The sequence below is a fragment of the Poecilia latipinna genome, unplaced genomic scaffold (genome assembly GCF_001443285.1).
Source record: "Poecilia latipinna isolate Pla-1442-1.1 unplaced genomic scaffold, P_latipinna-1.0 Scaffold1529, whole genome shotgun sequence".
Lineage (NCBI taxonomy): Eukaryota > Metazoa > Chordata > Actinopteri > Cyprinodontiformes > Poeciliidae > Poecilia > Poecilia latipinna.
In genome coordinates, this window is record NW_015114145.1 from 14,746 (window position 1) to 31,136 (window position 16,391).

Sequence of the window (16,391 nt, forward strand, 5' to 3'; positions counted from 1 at the left end):
ACTCAAGACAGCCATAACATTATGATTTTTTACAAGTGTATGTACACTTTTGACCACAACTGTATATTTTATGATCTCCAACACTATGCTGAAGAGTTCTTGCAATTCAATTCACACTTGATCCATGGACTCTCTTTGTATGTGGGTCAGTAGCTTAAACCCAGTCTCTGCAGACCTGCTTTGGCTGACCGCATCAGATGATTGTCTGCTGCCATGAGAGAGAAATGGAGCTGGCTCTTTCTTTTTGAACATACAAAAAAAAAGAGACAGTTTGGAATAACTGAGCACGTGCTGAGAAGCATCTGTTAACATGGATGCTAAAGCTAACAGAATAATGGCCATGGTGGAGATAATAAGCTCCTTCCTGGCACCTCCTTCCTGTTGATAGAAGATGTTTTTTTTTTCTGTAAACATCAGAGGCTGAATTAAATGTAGAGAATGCTACAGATAAGACGGTCTTTACATCTGCCCTGCCCACAGAGCCCAGAACCCAAGGGAAGCCTTGGTGATTGAGAGAGAAAATTCATTTTACCTGCAGAAGCTGTTAGTTCTTTGAAAGAGACAGAGAGTAATTAGGCAGCGTCTGGGCTGGGTAATATCTGGCCTCACCTTTTAAGTGGATCTATATTCAGTTACACATCTTGCACACGAAGCTGATGAGTTGCATCACTGTTTTCCTGGGGAGACTTTTTTTTTAAACTTTGTCCCTCCGTTGTGAGTTTGTTGAGAGCCGACATACTTTTCTTTTTACTGTTATTCATTAGTGGTCAAATCTAAACCTGGAGCAAAATGGCAGATAGTCAGTGTGTCCTTAAGGACACAGGTGTCCTCATGACAATTAACAAGGGGTTATGGGTCCAAGTCACATATTAACTGGAAAAGTAACTAGTAACTTTTTGAGCTTTACATTGTGTTATAATGTTAATGTTATTTCCTCATCACAAACATACCTAGAGTGTTGCCTTGATTCTTTCATGCATGTTTGAGAAATCCTTTTATCTCCCATGGCAACCGTTCAGTTGTGCAAAACGCCTGGATGGGCCAAGCTCCGCCTTCAAGGATGAAGCTCCTCCTTGAAGCTGCAGCACTATATGCTTTTTCCAGGCACTGTAAATAAGTTACTTGATTTACAGTGCAATCAAGTAACTTACCTGCACTTGTTATTAAAATGGTTTATATGACTTAAAAGAAATTTGACTTTGTAATTTAACGCCTTGAAATTGGGTCTCTGTCTCTTTAAAAACTTTGTTTCTTTCTGAATCTCCACCTACATGAAGTCATCATAACAACGCTCCTCTATTAACCCTTTAACAACATTTTTACCAGCAGTGCACTGAGAAGTAGCTCCCATAATGAGCTCAGCAGATCTGCAGTTCCACCAGGTGTTTACTAATTGCTGCTGGCTAGTCTGAAGGAGCTGAGTGAGGGAGCCCTGGGGGGAGGGCTGCTCTGAAACCGCAGTTTCGAGGAGGAGCTTTGTCCTCAAAGGCAGGACTAGGTCCAACCAAGCGTTCTGCCTAGCTGAATGGTTGCCACTGGAGATTAGAGGATTTCTCAAACATGCATGAGAGTATCAAGGCAACACTCCAGGTATGTTTTTGAGGAGGTAATAACAGTGTTACAAGATTTATAGCTCAAAAATTTGATTTTACATTATATTGCACTTTAAGAAAACCTTTTAAGCTGACTATGAAAAACTTTCATATTACTGGTCCTTTTCTAATCTGATAACTAATCTAAGTATGTTTCATTTCTGTACTCTGTTTGGTGTACTCATCAGGATGTGATTTAAACTGTTATGCAGCGCCGGAGGTCCTTCACTCTAATGGAACAGGAAACCACCATAGGTCACCTTTATCATGTTGCAGCAGTATCAAATCAGCTCGCTCCTGAGAAGAGTATGACTGGCAGTTTAGCGCTTGTGGTCAGGCTGATGACGGCTAGGAAGAAAACCCACACTGACAGGGCCCCTCCGGTGTCGCCTTTATTGGAGCATTTTTACCTGGATTTGCATGATGGTGTCTGTCAAACCGTCTAAAAATGTCTCCCAGGGGAAACACTGAAGTCATACTGTCAGTACACTCCTACATTCTTTAAAGTAAGCCACTGTCAACGATGACATTGACACAACCAGAGTAAGTATTATTGTACAGGGGCTTATCCGGGGTCTCGTTACAAAACATAAGAAGGTGATTGAAACAGCCCTACAGAATGCAGCTTATAAGATTTAAAGATAAAAAAGTGTGATTGTATGTTTCATCACTTATCTTTTGGAATGTGGTTACGGATGTCTGTAGTGATTCCAGAAACAAAGTCTGGGTATTTTTAATGGGATTTTCTACCAGAGTAACGCAGAAGCAGTGCAAAATAGCGTAAACTGTTTTGCGCTATTATGCAACTGTTATGCATTGTTAAAAATTTCGGTTTGACAAATAAAAATCTGACAAAGCATGTGGTTTGATGGCATAGTCAAAGTCCAGAGCTAAATTCGATTGAGTAATTAAAGAAAGACCTGAAACCGGATCCTCGTCGGCAGCGTGGCCACTGCTTTCCTACGCAGTTCTCACGTCACTTCAGTGCTCAATCTGGGATTTATCTCACTGAAGTGGATTTCTCCGGTTTCTCAGGTTCCTTTTTGTTACGGTCTCTTCTTTCTCAAGCATTTTTATACCAGATGTTGTGTTTTTTTTTTCCTTGACTCTGGTTATCCTTTAGGTTTTTTTATATAGGGTACAGGAATACCATAAGTTGTTCTTTTTGAATAGCTTGTGGAATATTTTGTCATTAAGGCTACAATGTTTAGCTTCAAATGCTGAAAATAATTTTCATGGAGATTTTCAGCAGTACTTACAGTTAAAATAACATCCGTGCTGAGATTTGCACAGTTCTGCCCATCTCAAATAACATTTCTGCTGGTATTTGCATGTCTGTTTCCACTCTTGTATTTCCATACATTGTAAGTAGTCTGTATTTTTAATGCACAAGTACACATGTCCGTGTTTTTTAAAATGATCCTACTCAGCTATACATTTATTTGGATGAAAATCTGCTATTTTTAGTAACTTCACTTTTTTTATGCTGTTATGATGCCCTTAATGTACAGTATATTGTTCTTCATCGTGATGGATTGTGTGTGTTTATTATATTTTAATGATTTTTAATATTTGTGTGAATCTACATGGTTCTATGTCCTTTCACTTTGCTGCTGTTACACCTGAATTTACCCAAAGTATAATGATACAGGGTGCATGTATTGTATTCTATCTGGCAAATGTGTTCTTATCTATTAAATATTTTCTAATTATGTCTGATTGCAAGATTAAACTTGATGTATTTTATTGTTTGTGTGTGCGTGTGTGTGTGTGTGACAGAGAGATACCAAGTGGTGCATAACAATTGGAAGTGTAACAAAATGGAATGTCTAGTTTCCAGATTTACCTCTGCATCGTTTGAAGTACATCTCTCAGATTTACACACAAAGTCTGATTTCTTTTGCCCAAGCTCAAGCTCAGTCACATTGGATGGAAAACATCTGTGAACATTGCTTTTCTGCCACACATGGTGTTTTGCTCTATACATCAAAAAGTTCAGTTTGGGTTCAGTCAGAACATTCTTCAACATGTTGACTTGTCTCATACATGACATCAAAGCTTTCAGGTTTTTACTTGTAAAAAAAAAATAAGTTTCATTTTTAAGGCATTGGAAAAGAACAGAAGCAGCAGAATCTGCCAGAGCAAGGAAATAAACTCAGAAGCAATTTTGTATCAATCTGCAAATTTGTAAAGCTTGTACACACATAATTGCACCAGATTCATCTTTTTAACTCATTTAACGCGTCTCAGGTCAGTTAGTCATCAGACCGCATAACCCAGGACAGGCAGAAAAGAAATTGGACTTAGTTTATTATCATTCCTAACAAAGTTGTTAAAAGTCTTATTTTGTGTGTGACATGACATTTAATCTTTTTTTCAAACTACATTTGTATATCAAGGCTGTCTTCATGTAGATGTCTTTTCTGCAATATAAATTACGCATCTTTTAAAGGTATTATCTATTTTCCGGGCACATAGTGCCATTTTATAGTACAATCAAGTAACAATATGTTACAGTCAGTTGTTATAGAAATGCTACATATACAAAACATATAGAATTTTCTCGCATTTGTCCGAGCAGCTCTGAGGAGGAGCTTCATCTTGAAGGCGGGGTTGGGTCCACCTATGCGTTTTACACAGCTGAATAGTTTCCATAGGAGATTAAAGGATTTCTTAAACAAGCATGAAGCAATTAAAGCAACACTCCAAGTATGTTTTTGATGAGGGAATACCATGATAACATGATGTAAAGCTCAAAAAAGTACATTTTACATAATACTGCCCCTTTAAACATTGTCAGTTAACTTTTTTTTTTTGTTGTTATAAAAAGGATTTTTGTCATTTATGCCCACAGCCAAGTAAAACATCACTGGACCTCTTAGACATGTGAATGACAGCTTTTCATCTCATTTTCATAATCTAGTTTAAATGTCGTTTTGATAGAAGACAAAGTCCGTTTTTTTGTATCTTTGTCATTTCTTGTCACTTATGTCATTTCGTGTCTCTTCAAACTGAGTCCAGCTCTCCACCTCTAAGCCTCTGGAACAGGACACTTGTCGTAATATTACACTGCAACTCCAGCTTCAGGTTTCATGCGAAGGCAAACATTAGCATCCAGCCTCACATGCCTGCAGGGCTTACCTGAGGAACGACTCCCTGATTTCAACCTGTCATGTGGATTTTCTTTGACTCATAACTGTGTATGCGGTGTTACTTAAACCTTAATAAGTCTGTTCCAGGCCAGAAGGTGTGACATTGTTTGTGGTACATTACCTTCTCCTCTATCTGAATTCTTTTTGCTGAGTCTTTCTCATCTCTTTCTTGTTTTTGTCTGTTTGTTCAAACCTTAAAGAAAGAGGGGAAAAAATTACCCAGAGGGAACATAAAACATAATCCCTGCTGTTTAAGCCTTACCCATCTTCACTGTTCATCTTTTATCTCGCTTTGTGTTGGCATGTGCTAAGAGACAGAGAGTGGTGCTACAAAAGGTGAAATGCCAACAAGATTAATTAGTATTGGAGATCAAACAACCAACAGCAGGTTGCACTAAATTTCCACCTAGTCTTTTCCCCTCCTGAAACAATTAAGATGCTCTCAATCTGTCTCCGTTACTGCTCTATGACATGTGACCACCCCGTCTGCAGTCACCTTATCGGGAGGTGCAAAGGTGTAACTCTTGTGGGAATACGCTCACCATCTGCTTATCTTAGTAAAATCAGAGCGTCGTGTTTGCTGGAACAGTTTTTGGAACAGATGAGGGGCCTCACTCTCAGTCAGCATCTGTTAACTGGAGACAGTCTCTGAATAACGTGATGAGGGACAGATAACTATGTTTGGATTTACAGCATCATACCAAAGCATGAAAAAAATAAATGAATTGGGTGATACAAGCAAAACAAGTAGACTAAAACAAAACACATCATGAAGATATCCTGGGTATTCTTCTGGGTCTCCTGGTGGATCATACCCAGAATACCTCACCAGGGAGGTGTCCATCCTAACTAGACAACTGAGCCACCTCAACAGCCTCCTCTCAACCTAGAGAAGTAGCTGCTCTATTCTGAATCCCTCCTGGATAACCAAGCTCCTCATATTGCCTCTCAGGGAGAGCCCAAACACTCTACAGAGGAGACTCATTTCAGCCACTTGCATCCGCAATCTCTTTCTTTTGGTCACTACCCAAAGCTCTTGACCATGGATGAGGGTAAGTAGGAATGTACACCAGGAAATGAGGGTCTCTCTTCACTACAACAGACCGGAACGTAACCAACAGAAGCAGCACAACTCCACCTATCGATCTCCCACTCCATTGTTATGCCATTCTTGAACAAGACCCTGAGATACTTAAATTCTTCCACTTGGAGCAAGACCTTGCCGGAGAGGACACTCTATTCTTTTCTGGCTCAAAACAGTCGTCTTGGATTTGAGGGTGATGATTTTCATCCTGGCCGCTTCACACTCGGTTGCAAACCGCTCCCAGTGCAAGCTGGAGATCATGATCTGACGAAGCCAACAGAACTACGTCATCTGCAAAACCGGAGACCCAATCTTTAGGCCACCAAAGCGGATCTCCTCAGCATCTTGGTTCTGCCTAGAAACTCTGTCCATGAAGTTTATAAACTGAATTGGTAGAGTACACCTGGCTAAGGTGTACTCTTAGTGTAAACAAGTCTTACTGTTAGCAATGTGAATTAAGCTTTGACACTGGATGTAGGGACCTAACAGCCTGTATCAAGGTGTGCCCTATACTCCCAAAGTATGCCCAGGACTACCTGAATAACACAATGAAACATATTGCAGGTTATGGGCACAAAACACATGCAGACTGGTTGGACAGTCTTGGGTAAATTTCATTGTAACTGTGCTGCCTGTTTTTAGTGGCACCACCGGTTAAAATCTTTAAAGGCTTAAAATGTTCCAGTGTTCCACAGCCAGGATGAAACCCACTTCCTCCTGATTTTGAGGTTTGACTATCCCATATAACTTCTCCAGAAACCTTGAATTTACCTAACCAAGAAGAATATCATTGGTAAGAAAATATTTTTGGAGGTGTGCTAAAAATATATTTTTTAATACAAATAAGTTTTAACCATTCTGTATTTTCAACATGGATGTTTAGTTTTGAATATCTGAACTAATGTCAAAGTTAGGTTGGCCTTTCTAATGTGTGCTTAGACTGCCCCCTTGTGGTTTTATCAATGCTTGCTTCAGTAAGCAAGTATGCATGATATGCATGAACCTTAGAAAATAAGTGATTTGAGCGTGTTTTAATGAAAAAAAAAAACTTTTTAAAATTCTGTATATTTTCAGGTTTATTAATTTAATTATGGTTCAGTCATATTTCTTCGTCATTGTTTCTACTTTGAAATCAGACAGGAACGAACAACTGTTGCTTGTTTCCTCAGGTGGAAGCGGACGGCTCGTTGAAGGAGCAAATCAAAATGGCGAGTCAAGAGGAGTCAGTGAGGGAGTTCGTCGCTGTTACCGGCGTGGAGGAGGAGAGGGCCCGCTTTTTCCTGGAGTCCGCCGGTTGGAACCTGCAGGTAGAGATTTTCAGCGGGTTTTCCTACGGCTGTATCGAGTAGGACCGCACTCTGTCAGAAGCAAACTGCGGTTAAACGGTGTGTTTGATGAGTAGCTTACCGGCTAACGTTAGCCTGTGTCGCCAGTCATTTGTGCAAGTCACCCCTGGACAATACCGACCCGAGTGATTTCAGACACCAACAGAGACGTTGTCGGACAGCCAAATAGCGGTTACATCCACGGCTACATGAACAGTTGTACTCGTCTGTATGCGGGCTTCTTTCTATCAAGTTTTATCCGGTGTGCCGTGGATCCAATGAGCCGTGCTAGCCAGCGTTAGCCCCCTGTTAGGTTGGATTAAATTTAGTTGACGCAGTAAGGGTAAAGCTGCTAGCCTGTAATCTGAAAAGAAAGCAGAGTCAACAATCGAATTCAAATATAACATTGTGTTTATGGTTACAGACATATTAATAAGACACCTAAATAAAGGAGGTCCTTTAGAGAAACTAAATAATCTCGAGTTTCTGTTTAAAAGCGACTCCGTAGATAAAAAAGGAAACTTGTCAACATGCCAGAGTCATGTGAGCACAAAAGCTGACATTGGATAACAGATTTAACGTTTTTTTTCTCTCGAGGCATTGTTAAACTGTGTTGGCTTAGTTCAGTGAGAATTTCTTTGACATCAATAACTAAATGTAATAACTGTCAAAAACTCTTCAGTGAATAATAAGAGACCTGACAGCATTTTAGTGCAAGCAGTTGAGTTATAAAAACCAAGACCAACTACCGCTGCTGATTTAGTTATTTGAAACGTTACTTTAAAGAAATCAACATGTTTGTGTTTTTGCTTCTTATTTTTAATTGTCAAACCTACAACAGTGACTGTGGGAAAACATGGCGCCCCATCTTGGCAGTTTCAGTTTCATTCAGCTACTAAAGGTTCCTTTGTTCTCACTTGGTTTTAAGATTTGGCCTGAACGATCAGCTCTGAGTTACTTACTGTACAGACAAAATAAACTTGTCCCTCCCACAGTGGTCAACAGCACTGTTGACATATACAGCGTGCAAAAATAAACAACTTTTTTTGTGTGTTGGACGTTAGCTAACAGTTTGATTAAGTCCAGGGGTCAGCAACATTTTCAAAAAGCCACCTTATCTCTATTACTACAAAATTAAAAACTTGTCTAGAGCCACATGAAATGTCTTTTTGAATATGTACTAAATTAAGTCTTATTTTGAAAGCTACAGAAGCCAAGAACAGATGTTTTCCTGCATATATTTGTTTCTGATAGTTTTCTTTTAAGTTGATTTCCTTAAAATGCAGGTACAACCACATGCATATGAGGAATGGAAGTTAATGCACACATCAATGCCTCATGTTAGTTTTGAGAAATCAAGGTTTGATTTTACGAGATTAACTCATCTTCAGAAAACCACTGAGAAAAGTAAATGCAGTAAATGTCCGCTCTCAGCTTTCATAGAAAACAAAGGAAAATCAACTAAAATCTTTATATTTTTGATCAAAGTGACTCCTCTAAAAATTACAAAAAACAAACAAAAAAAACATCTATTTTGTCATATGAGGACAGGTGAATAGACCTTGCCCGTGAATATGTCAAATAAAGAAAGACAGGTAGCATAGTGTAGCGCTATTTACTTTTGAAAGCCTTGTACAGTTGGTGCCCGTCTGTTTTAGATATGGGGATACTGCATAAAACCTGCAAAATAACTCATAAACCATCCTTTTCTTATTGTCTTCTAATCAAAAATATTTCTTATTGGAAGAGCTGTGGATGGAGGGGCCAAAGAGCCACAGGCTGCAAACTCTTTGTTTAATATTAGTTTTCAGAAATCCATTGATCAATATATTTCTCAGCTTTCTAATGTTAGGTATCATAATATTGGCTAGACTTCAACCCCCATTCCTCATAGAGAGCCTTCTGTTGCTCACTGTGCATAAAGAACCAGGAGAGCATGGAATGAAAGTTTGAAGTGAAGTTTTTCTTCGTCCGCCCTGACCCAGGACAGATGGGTCTCACTGCGGCGGGTGATACTAGTTCACCAGTCAGGTGGTGAGTGAAAGCCGCCTGGCAGCATTCCGGCGTCTCATTTCCGTCTCCACGTTTCCTCCCCAGCTTGCACTGGGCAGTTTCTTTGAAGATGGAAACGATGATGACATTATCACACTTCCTCAGCCTGAGGGCGGCTCCTCCGTGTCTCGATCTACTGGGCCCAGGTGGGATCTTTTTTTTTTTTTTTACATTCTTCAACATTTGTTCTACTCAGACTTGTATTAATATTATTATTATTGTTTAGTAATTTTGCAATATAAAAAATACCATTTATGTACAGTAGTCAGCCCAGGGTGACCTCCTTCAGAGATCTGATGCATGAGGCAGAGGATGAAAGTGATGAAGAGGAGGGTCAGAGGTAAGTGGACTGACTAATAATGGCTTTTTTCTTTTTCTCCAGTGGAATTATTTCTACATTTAAATGTGCAATTAAAGAATAAAATGTCATTCAGAGTATATTTTAATAGCTTCTTCATGTTGGAGCTTTTAGGCACCAGTCATGCAGGGTTGCCCTCAGAAAACCTGGTGGCCCTCCAGGCTTAACATACTCTGGGGGAAACCCTGCCATGTTTCTTTCAATGCTTTTTTTCATTTGCATTTTGATGTATTGATTTAGAAAAGGTTGACAGAAACTGAAAAATTCTAAATAACTTCAAGTTTTTCCACTCACTTGACATGGTTTTTTTTCTTTTCCAAAAAAGAGTTAATGTGCTAAAGAGGAGATGGAAGCACATTTTCAGGATAAGTTTTGACGTAGCGAACTTTCCCATCCAGTTCAAACTTCTAAAGTTTATCAAAGGAAGACTCTCTCCATTTTTCTGAGATGTGTGCTCCATGCTTGTTTGCAACGTCTGCTTCCTGTTTATTATGCCATGCCTAACATCAACATCTGACAAAATCCTGCCTTGCATAGCCTGGTTGATGCACTCCAAACCAGTAGATGGAAACACACTTAATTTGCCTGTTTTCTTTTTATTTATTTTTTTTTTTGCAACTGTTTAAAAATTAGTTGAATGTTCAAATGACAATCGGATGGGAACATAGCTAATGTTAAATATAAAAATAAACACGTGGATATTTCAGAAGCTTTAATAAGTTCTAGATTAATGAAGGGAAAAGCGATTTGCACTTTCCCTTATAAATGGCTGTTGCATTCATAGCAGCTCTCTCTGGCATCCTCATCCTGACTGAGGCCGACACAGGAAGAGGCACACCTTAGGAAGCTGGTTCCAGAAAGCACCAAACCAGTTTGGGCCTCCACCTCATTCACTGGGAGCCGATGGTGTTCCTGCTGCATAAACAGATTCCTCTGCCAGGGCGATCTGCTGGGCTGCTTTGTAACGGATGAGCGAGGATTTAATGGCGATTTTATTAAATCAGCACATGAACCGAACATTTTGACCAGAAATAGTTATCAAATAATTTACTAATCTACACTCTTGAAGTGGTTTTATGGCTTCAATCGGACTTTTTGTTGGAAACAAAAGGTAGTCGTCCTTTGGGTGTGTTTGTTTACTGGTATTTTCTGCACTGTTTGTATTGTGTATCTCAGACCTGAGTTGGTATGACTAGCTGCTTATTCACTTTTTTAAATAATGAACATAAAAGTGGCTCACCTGATGGTAGTTTTCTATTTTCCTTTTGAAATGCGTAAAGAATGCCAGTCCAAACCAGTTGGCTTCGCCTCGACAGATTTCTGGTTCTGTGCACTGATGAGAACTTTAACATTTATGGAATAATCCAAAGACCGTCTGTGTTTTATTTTCTATTACTTTTAATATGCTCAAAGAAAATGAAGGCGCAGATCAAGATATTTAGTCACTAATGTTGCCTAAACATTTTAGTCAACACTGACAAATGTCTTTTGTCCACGAGATTTCCGATAATCTCAATTTAAACTAACCCTTTAAGTTACAATAAATACACCAGCCACACTAGCTGCGTTTTCCTTCCAAATGTGCGCAAAACGTGGATATTCTGCTAATGTCTAACAGTTTTGCGATTGCAGTGTTTCCAATAAACAAATGCAATTAAAATCACACATGAAGTTGTAAGTTTAACACAATAAGTCATTAAAAACCATGGGACTCCATCATCCTGCAACTACTTCCTGTCGTCGTCCTCATCTTTTCTGTCGTTTTCATCTTTTCTGTCGTTTTCATCTTTTCCACCAGTTGTTGATCGTGTGACTCGTGTGATGCACAAAAAGTGTTTCCATGGCAGTTTTGCAACATGAGTAAATTTTGATACGGCCAGAAAAATCACCTCAATCTAGCACCAAAACATTTTAGTGTAAAAAAAGTTTTTTTTTTTTTTTTCTTCTAAATTGCTGTCTTTCAAAATGTTAATATGCACAATTATATATTCATTGGAAACACAGTTAGTGACGCTCAATTCAAAAGACGGAAAGAAACTGTACTGCTACAGTGAAACTCATGTTTTGCTCTTGAGAAAAATGTTTTCCCATGAAGCAGTTTGCTCTGGCCAGGCTAATGATTGAATCATTCCCTTTTGATTCATTTGACTCTCTGATGATTTGACCTTTAACAAAGTTTTCTGTGAAACACAAATTTACAGTGAAAGCTCCCTCGCTTTGCAGAGGTGGGCATTTATCGTATCATTTATATCTTATTGTGAAATACAAAGATTTAGATTTATCACTGTTTCAATCATGTCAGGTTTTTCGCGGGGGGATCAGAACGCAGCGGGCAACAGATCGTTGGTCCGCCAAAGAAGAAGAGCTCCAACGAGGTCGTGGAGGATCTGTTCAAAGGGGCCAGAGAACATGGAGCCGTGCCACTGGACCGGACTGGGAAAGGACTAGGAGAATCCAGCAAAGCAAAGGTCCAGTTTACTTACATTTTTACCGTCTGTTTTCTGTTTGTCTTTGACTCTGTTTTCACAACCTTGTGTCGTTTCTTAGGCTTTTGTTGGTGGAGGTTACAGACTGGGCGCCGCTCCAGAAGAGGAGTCGACCTACGTAGTTGGAGAGAGGCAAGCGTCTAACAGTCAGCAAGACGTAAGAGCAGATCCTCCTTCCCTTCACTTCCTGCTGGGTTTACTTTGGTGTTATTATGCCAGTCAGATCCAGGTTACTCTCTGTGATGCAAACTAACATGGAGCCGCCTTACAAACAGAGGCTGTTTTCTTAGCAATAAAGAGAACACTAATAATCCAAAACAGAAAATGTACCACTTTAAAATCTCACTGAGTGACGGAAACATCTGTTTTCAGTAGCTGCACTTCCACCACAAATGTGCACAAAACTTGATATTGCTATTCCGCTTATTTTTGAAAATTTTGCAATTGCGGTGTTTCCATTAAATAAAGCAATTAAAATAACAGGTGAATAAGTTAAATTAAAAACACACTACGCCATCCTCCTATCACTTCCTGTTGTCTTCGTTGTTGTTTCTGCCATTAACAAAATCTGGTTGTTGATCATGTGACTTGTGATGTGAATAAAGTGTTTCCATTGCAGTTTTGCAAAATCCATTAATTTCAATATGGCCAAAAATGCAACCTCATCCGAGCACCAAAACTTATCATCAAAAAACATTTTTGAAATTGCCTTCAATCCTATTCATCAATACTATTTAAACACTGCCAATGTTCTTGGTGTGGTCATTTTTGTTGGTGTTTAAAGGTCGGCCAGAAAATTGCAGTTATTGCTTCCCTACAATAAATGGGCTTTCCCCCCCCCCCCTCAACTGCATCAGAATTAAACCCCAGGGTGTAGTGATATTGTCTCATGTGGGTGTGGTTTTTTTCGTTTTGCGTTAGGTACATGTGGTTCTGAAGTTATGGAAGACGGGCTTCAGCCTGGATAACGGTGAACTTAGAACCTACAACGATCCAGGGAATGCCAACTTCCTGGAGGCAATCAGACGAGGGTGAGAACTTTTACAGGCCGTATGTCCTAAGTGGATAAATCCGATCCAGCATCAGTCACGTTGATATGTTCCTGCAGGGAGATTCCTCTGGAGCTGAGGCAGCGTGCTCGAGGCGGCCAGGTCAACCTGGACATGGAGGACCACAGAGACGAGGACTTTGCTAAGCCCAAGGTCGCCTTTAAAGCCTTCGAAGGTGAAGGACAGAAGCTAGGAAGGTGAGATTTCTAACCAGACGTATAACTGGCTGGATATCAACAATTTTTATAAATTTAACCTGATTATTGTATCTCTTTGGTTTTTCTTCTTTCTTTTTTCTCCAGTGCCACTCCAGAGTTGATTTCAGCTCCACCCACCTCCCAGCAGGACCAGGCCGCCAACGAGGCCCAAGCCAGTTCCTCCATCAGCCTTGACCCCTCCCAACCTACTACTAACATTCAGATCCGACTGGCTGACGGTGGCAAGCTGGTCCAGAGGTTCAACCACACCCACAGGTGAACGTTTATAGACTTCTGTAGCAAGACTTCTGGAGGTGGAATAGTTATAAATCAGAAACCTGCAGAACTTTGTGAAAGGAGCAGTATTACATTAAATTGACTTTTTGAGCTTTATGACAGGTTGTTACTCCCTCATCAAAAACATACCTGGAGTGTTGTCTTCACTCTATGCATGTTTTAGGAATCATGGAAACCAGTTGTACAAAACACCTGGTTGAACCTACTTTTTCCTTCAAGTTGAAGCTCTTCCTCAGCTGCAGGTTCCAAGCTTCCTCCTCACAGAGTAGCCCTCCCCTGTGGCTCCCACACTCAGCTCCTTCAGACTAGCCAGCAGCAATTAGCAAACACCTGGTGGAATTATGCACCTGCTGAGCTCATTATAGGAGCTACTTCTCAGTTCAATTCTGGTAAAAACGTTAAGGTTTAATAGAGGAGCCATGTTTTGATGACTTCATGAACATGGAGTTTCAGTAAGAGCAGGAGTTTCTTAAAGAGACAGAGGCCCAATTTCAAGTAAAATTTCTTTTAAGTAATTTGATATATAAAGGATTTTTATAATAATTGAAGGCAACATGGTTACTTGATTTGCTATAATCAATAAATACTAAATATTATGTGGCTGGAAAACACATAATACTGCCCCTTTAAGATTGTTATAAAAGCTGTAACCTAAGCGTGAGTTTGAAAAACATTCACTTTTTAGTTAAACCTCATTTGTCTTTTGGAATTAAAGAAAAAAAAATAAATAAATATATATATATATATATATATATATATATATATATATATATATATATATATATATATATATAATAATAATAAACAGGATAAGAAATAGTCAACTTAATGCAGATAAATAAGGACATTATGTGATCACAGATCAGTGTTCTTATTGTCAGCTTTCATCTCTCTTCCTTTTAAATGGATGAGATCTGACCAGTCCCAGGTCTGACATTATAGGACACCATTTAGGATGATGCCTTCAGGTGCAATCATCTGCAGAAACCAAACAAGTGCAAGTATTTTAAATAGGTGTCATAATGTAGTTTAACTACTCTGATGGCGATTGTTCATTCAGCCTCCTTAAAGTAAATATTTGATCGAGTAATGTTAAGCTAATACACCGCCGCACCCTCATTAGAAAGAAGTCCCAGTTTTCTTGGAGAAACCAAAATATCTAACTGGTGCAAATTCTAGTGCTGGCAAGTATTATTCAAGTGATCTTTTTATTTATTTATTCTTTTTCTTTTAATGATGCCTTGGTGAATTTGAAACCAGTGGTCTAACATGCGAGCTCAATCACTGTTAACTGAAGATTAATCAAGCGGGGCAATTCGTTTCACAGAGAGGCAAGGTTTGAACAAACATATCTTGTGTTCCACTAGATGTCTTTATTGGGGGAATAACGTCAGCAGAAATATCCTTTATTGTTCCTCAACGTGGAAATTCAGTTGTCATAGCAACAGGTTGGAACATGCATAATAAAACAAAGGTTAAAAAACAAAAAAAAACTCACAAAAATAACAATGAGACTGTACGGTAAGTATGTTACAGAAGAAAATGCATGCGCGTTAGCCTGTGAAGGGAAAAGTAACTTTAACTGATAAACTAAAATAGTAAAGCGTTCTGCATCATTTTCTCTCGAAGCTAATGTTAGCTTTCCTTGTTTCTGCCGGTGTTCCTCAGGATTTCGGACCTGCGGCAGTTTGTGGTGTTGGCCCGACCCACCATGGCTGCCAGAGAGTTCGTTCTCATGACGACCTTCCCCAACAAGGAGTTGGCAGATGAGAGCCAGACGCTGCAGGAGGCCAACCTGCTGAACGCTGTTATCGTCCAGCGGCTAAACTGAGGCTGGGACAACGAGACAGCCAACACCCCCTTGAATTCCCTCTGACCCTTTGCTTCCCTCACCCCAAAGTGGCTGAAGAACCACAGCCCCTCTGAGGGAGCAGAACACACGGACTTAAATGGACTTCTAGTTTCTGATTTTTGTTTTTCTAAAATGAAATGTTAAGATGTTGCTCCCCCTTCTCCATCCTGTTTTCCATTCTCCTCCCACTCAGACGCCAGAGGGCTGAAACGCTGGTGAACCAGTCAGAAACCACCAGATGCTGGTCACTTCCTCTTCTCTTGATGAGTCTAGCTGAAGGAACATTATGCTGGTCCACTTTGGAGTCCAATCTACACTTTAGCTTGTACTATAATCTGGCCACTGAACAAAGTTTATATTCTGGTACAGGAGCAGATTTACACTTGTAAACTGCACAAACAATAACAGAGATTAGATTCATCATGTTTTCTTTTGCCCACACAAGGATTTAACTAACTGATACCAGTAGCCTTACTCTCCTTTCTTCTATTGTAACACCACAACCGGTCCGTTGTTGAAAAGCAAATGACTTTATTTTTTTAAAACGCCTCTGTTTCTTAATTTCCTTTTCTCAGTTAAAGATGCTTTGCCCCGTTCCCACAGCAGCATATTAGTGAGAGTCTGGTCTAATGAACCGGTTGAGCAAATGAACATAGAGATTGTAAACACTGGTTTCCTTTAGTAGAATCTGAATTTCTGTGACAATGACATCTTCTATGCATCCTGGGGCAACACAGAAACACGTTTGAACCTCCAGTGAAATAAACTCATTTTATGGTTGATGTAAGGAGAACCCGCTGTCTTGTTTTTATTTTGTTTTTATGTCTTGCTTTATTCTCGTACTTTACTCACGTAATACGACTTTATTATAGCGTTTATAGAGGTAGGAACTGGGGGAACGGTTCCCACTAATATTGGAGACGTTTGCTAAAAATATTTGATTTTGA

At 39.5% G+C, this 16,391-nt stretch overlaps 1 protein-coding gene across 3 annotated transcripts in view; it reads left to right on the forward strand.

Annotated features, from left to right (window-relative positions):
* Nucleotides 1–15,603, forward strand: part of nsfl1c (NSFL1 (p97) cofactor (p47)) — a 20,868-nt gene extending 5,265 nt beyond the window's left edge. Inside the window, exons 2-10 of one of the 3 annotated variants that reach the window (XM_015058286.1) lie at nt 7,005–7,135; nt 9,251–9,351; nt 9,468–9,545; nt 11,866–12,031; nt 12,111–12,206; nt 12,971–13,080; nt 13,158–13,295; nt 13,401–13,571; nt 15,261–15,603. In XM_015058286.1, the coding sequence (XP_014913772.1) occupies nt 7,034–7,135; nt 9,251–9,351; nt 9,468–9,545; nt 11,866–12,031; nt 12,111–12,206; nt 12,971–13,080; nt 13,158–13,295; nt 13,401–13,571; nt 15,261–15,423 (1,125 nt within the window). In that variant the 5' untranslated portion in view covers nt 7,005–7,033 and the 3' untranslated portion in view covers nt 15,424–15,603. Of the gene's footprint in view, nt 1–6,985; nt 7,136–9,250; nt 9,352–9,467; nt 9,546–11,865; nt 12,032–12,110; nt 12,207–12,970; nt 13,081–13,157; nt 13,296–13,400; nt 13,572–15,260 lie in introns of those variants that run through there. The other 2 variants (XM_015058285.1, XM_015058287.1) reach the window with 2 other exon arrangements.
* The last annotated feature ends 788 nt before the right edge of the window (nt 15,604–16,391 follow it).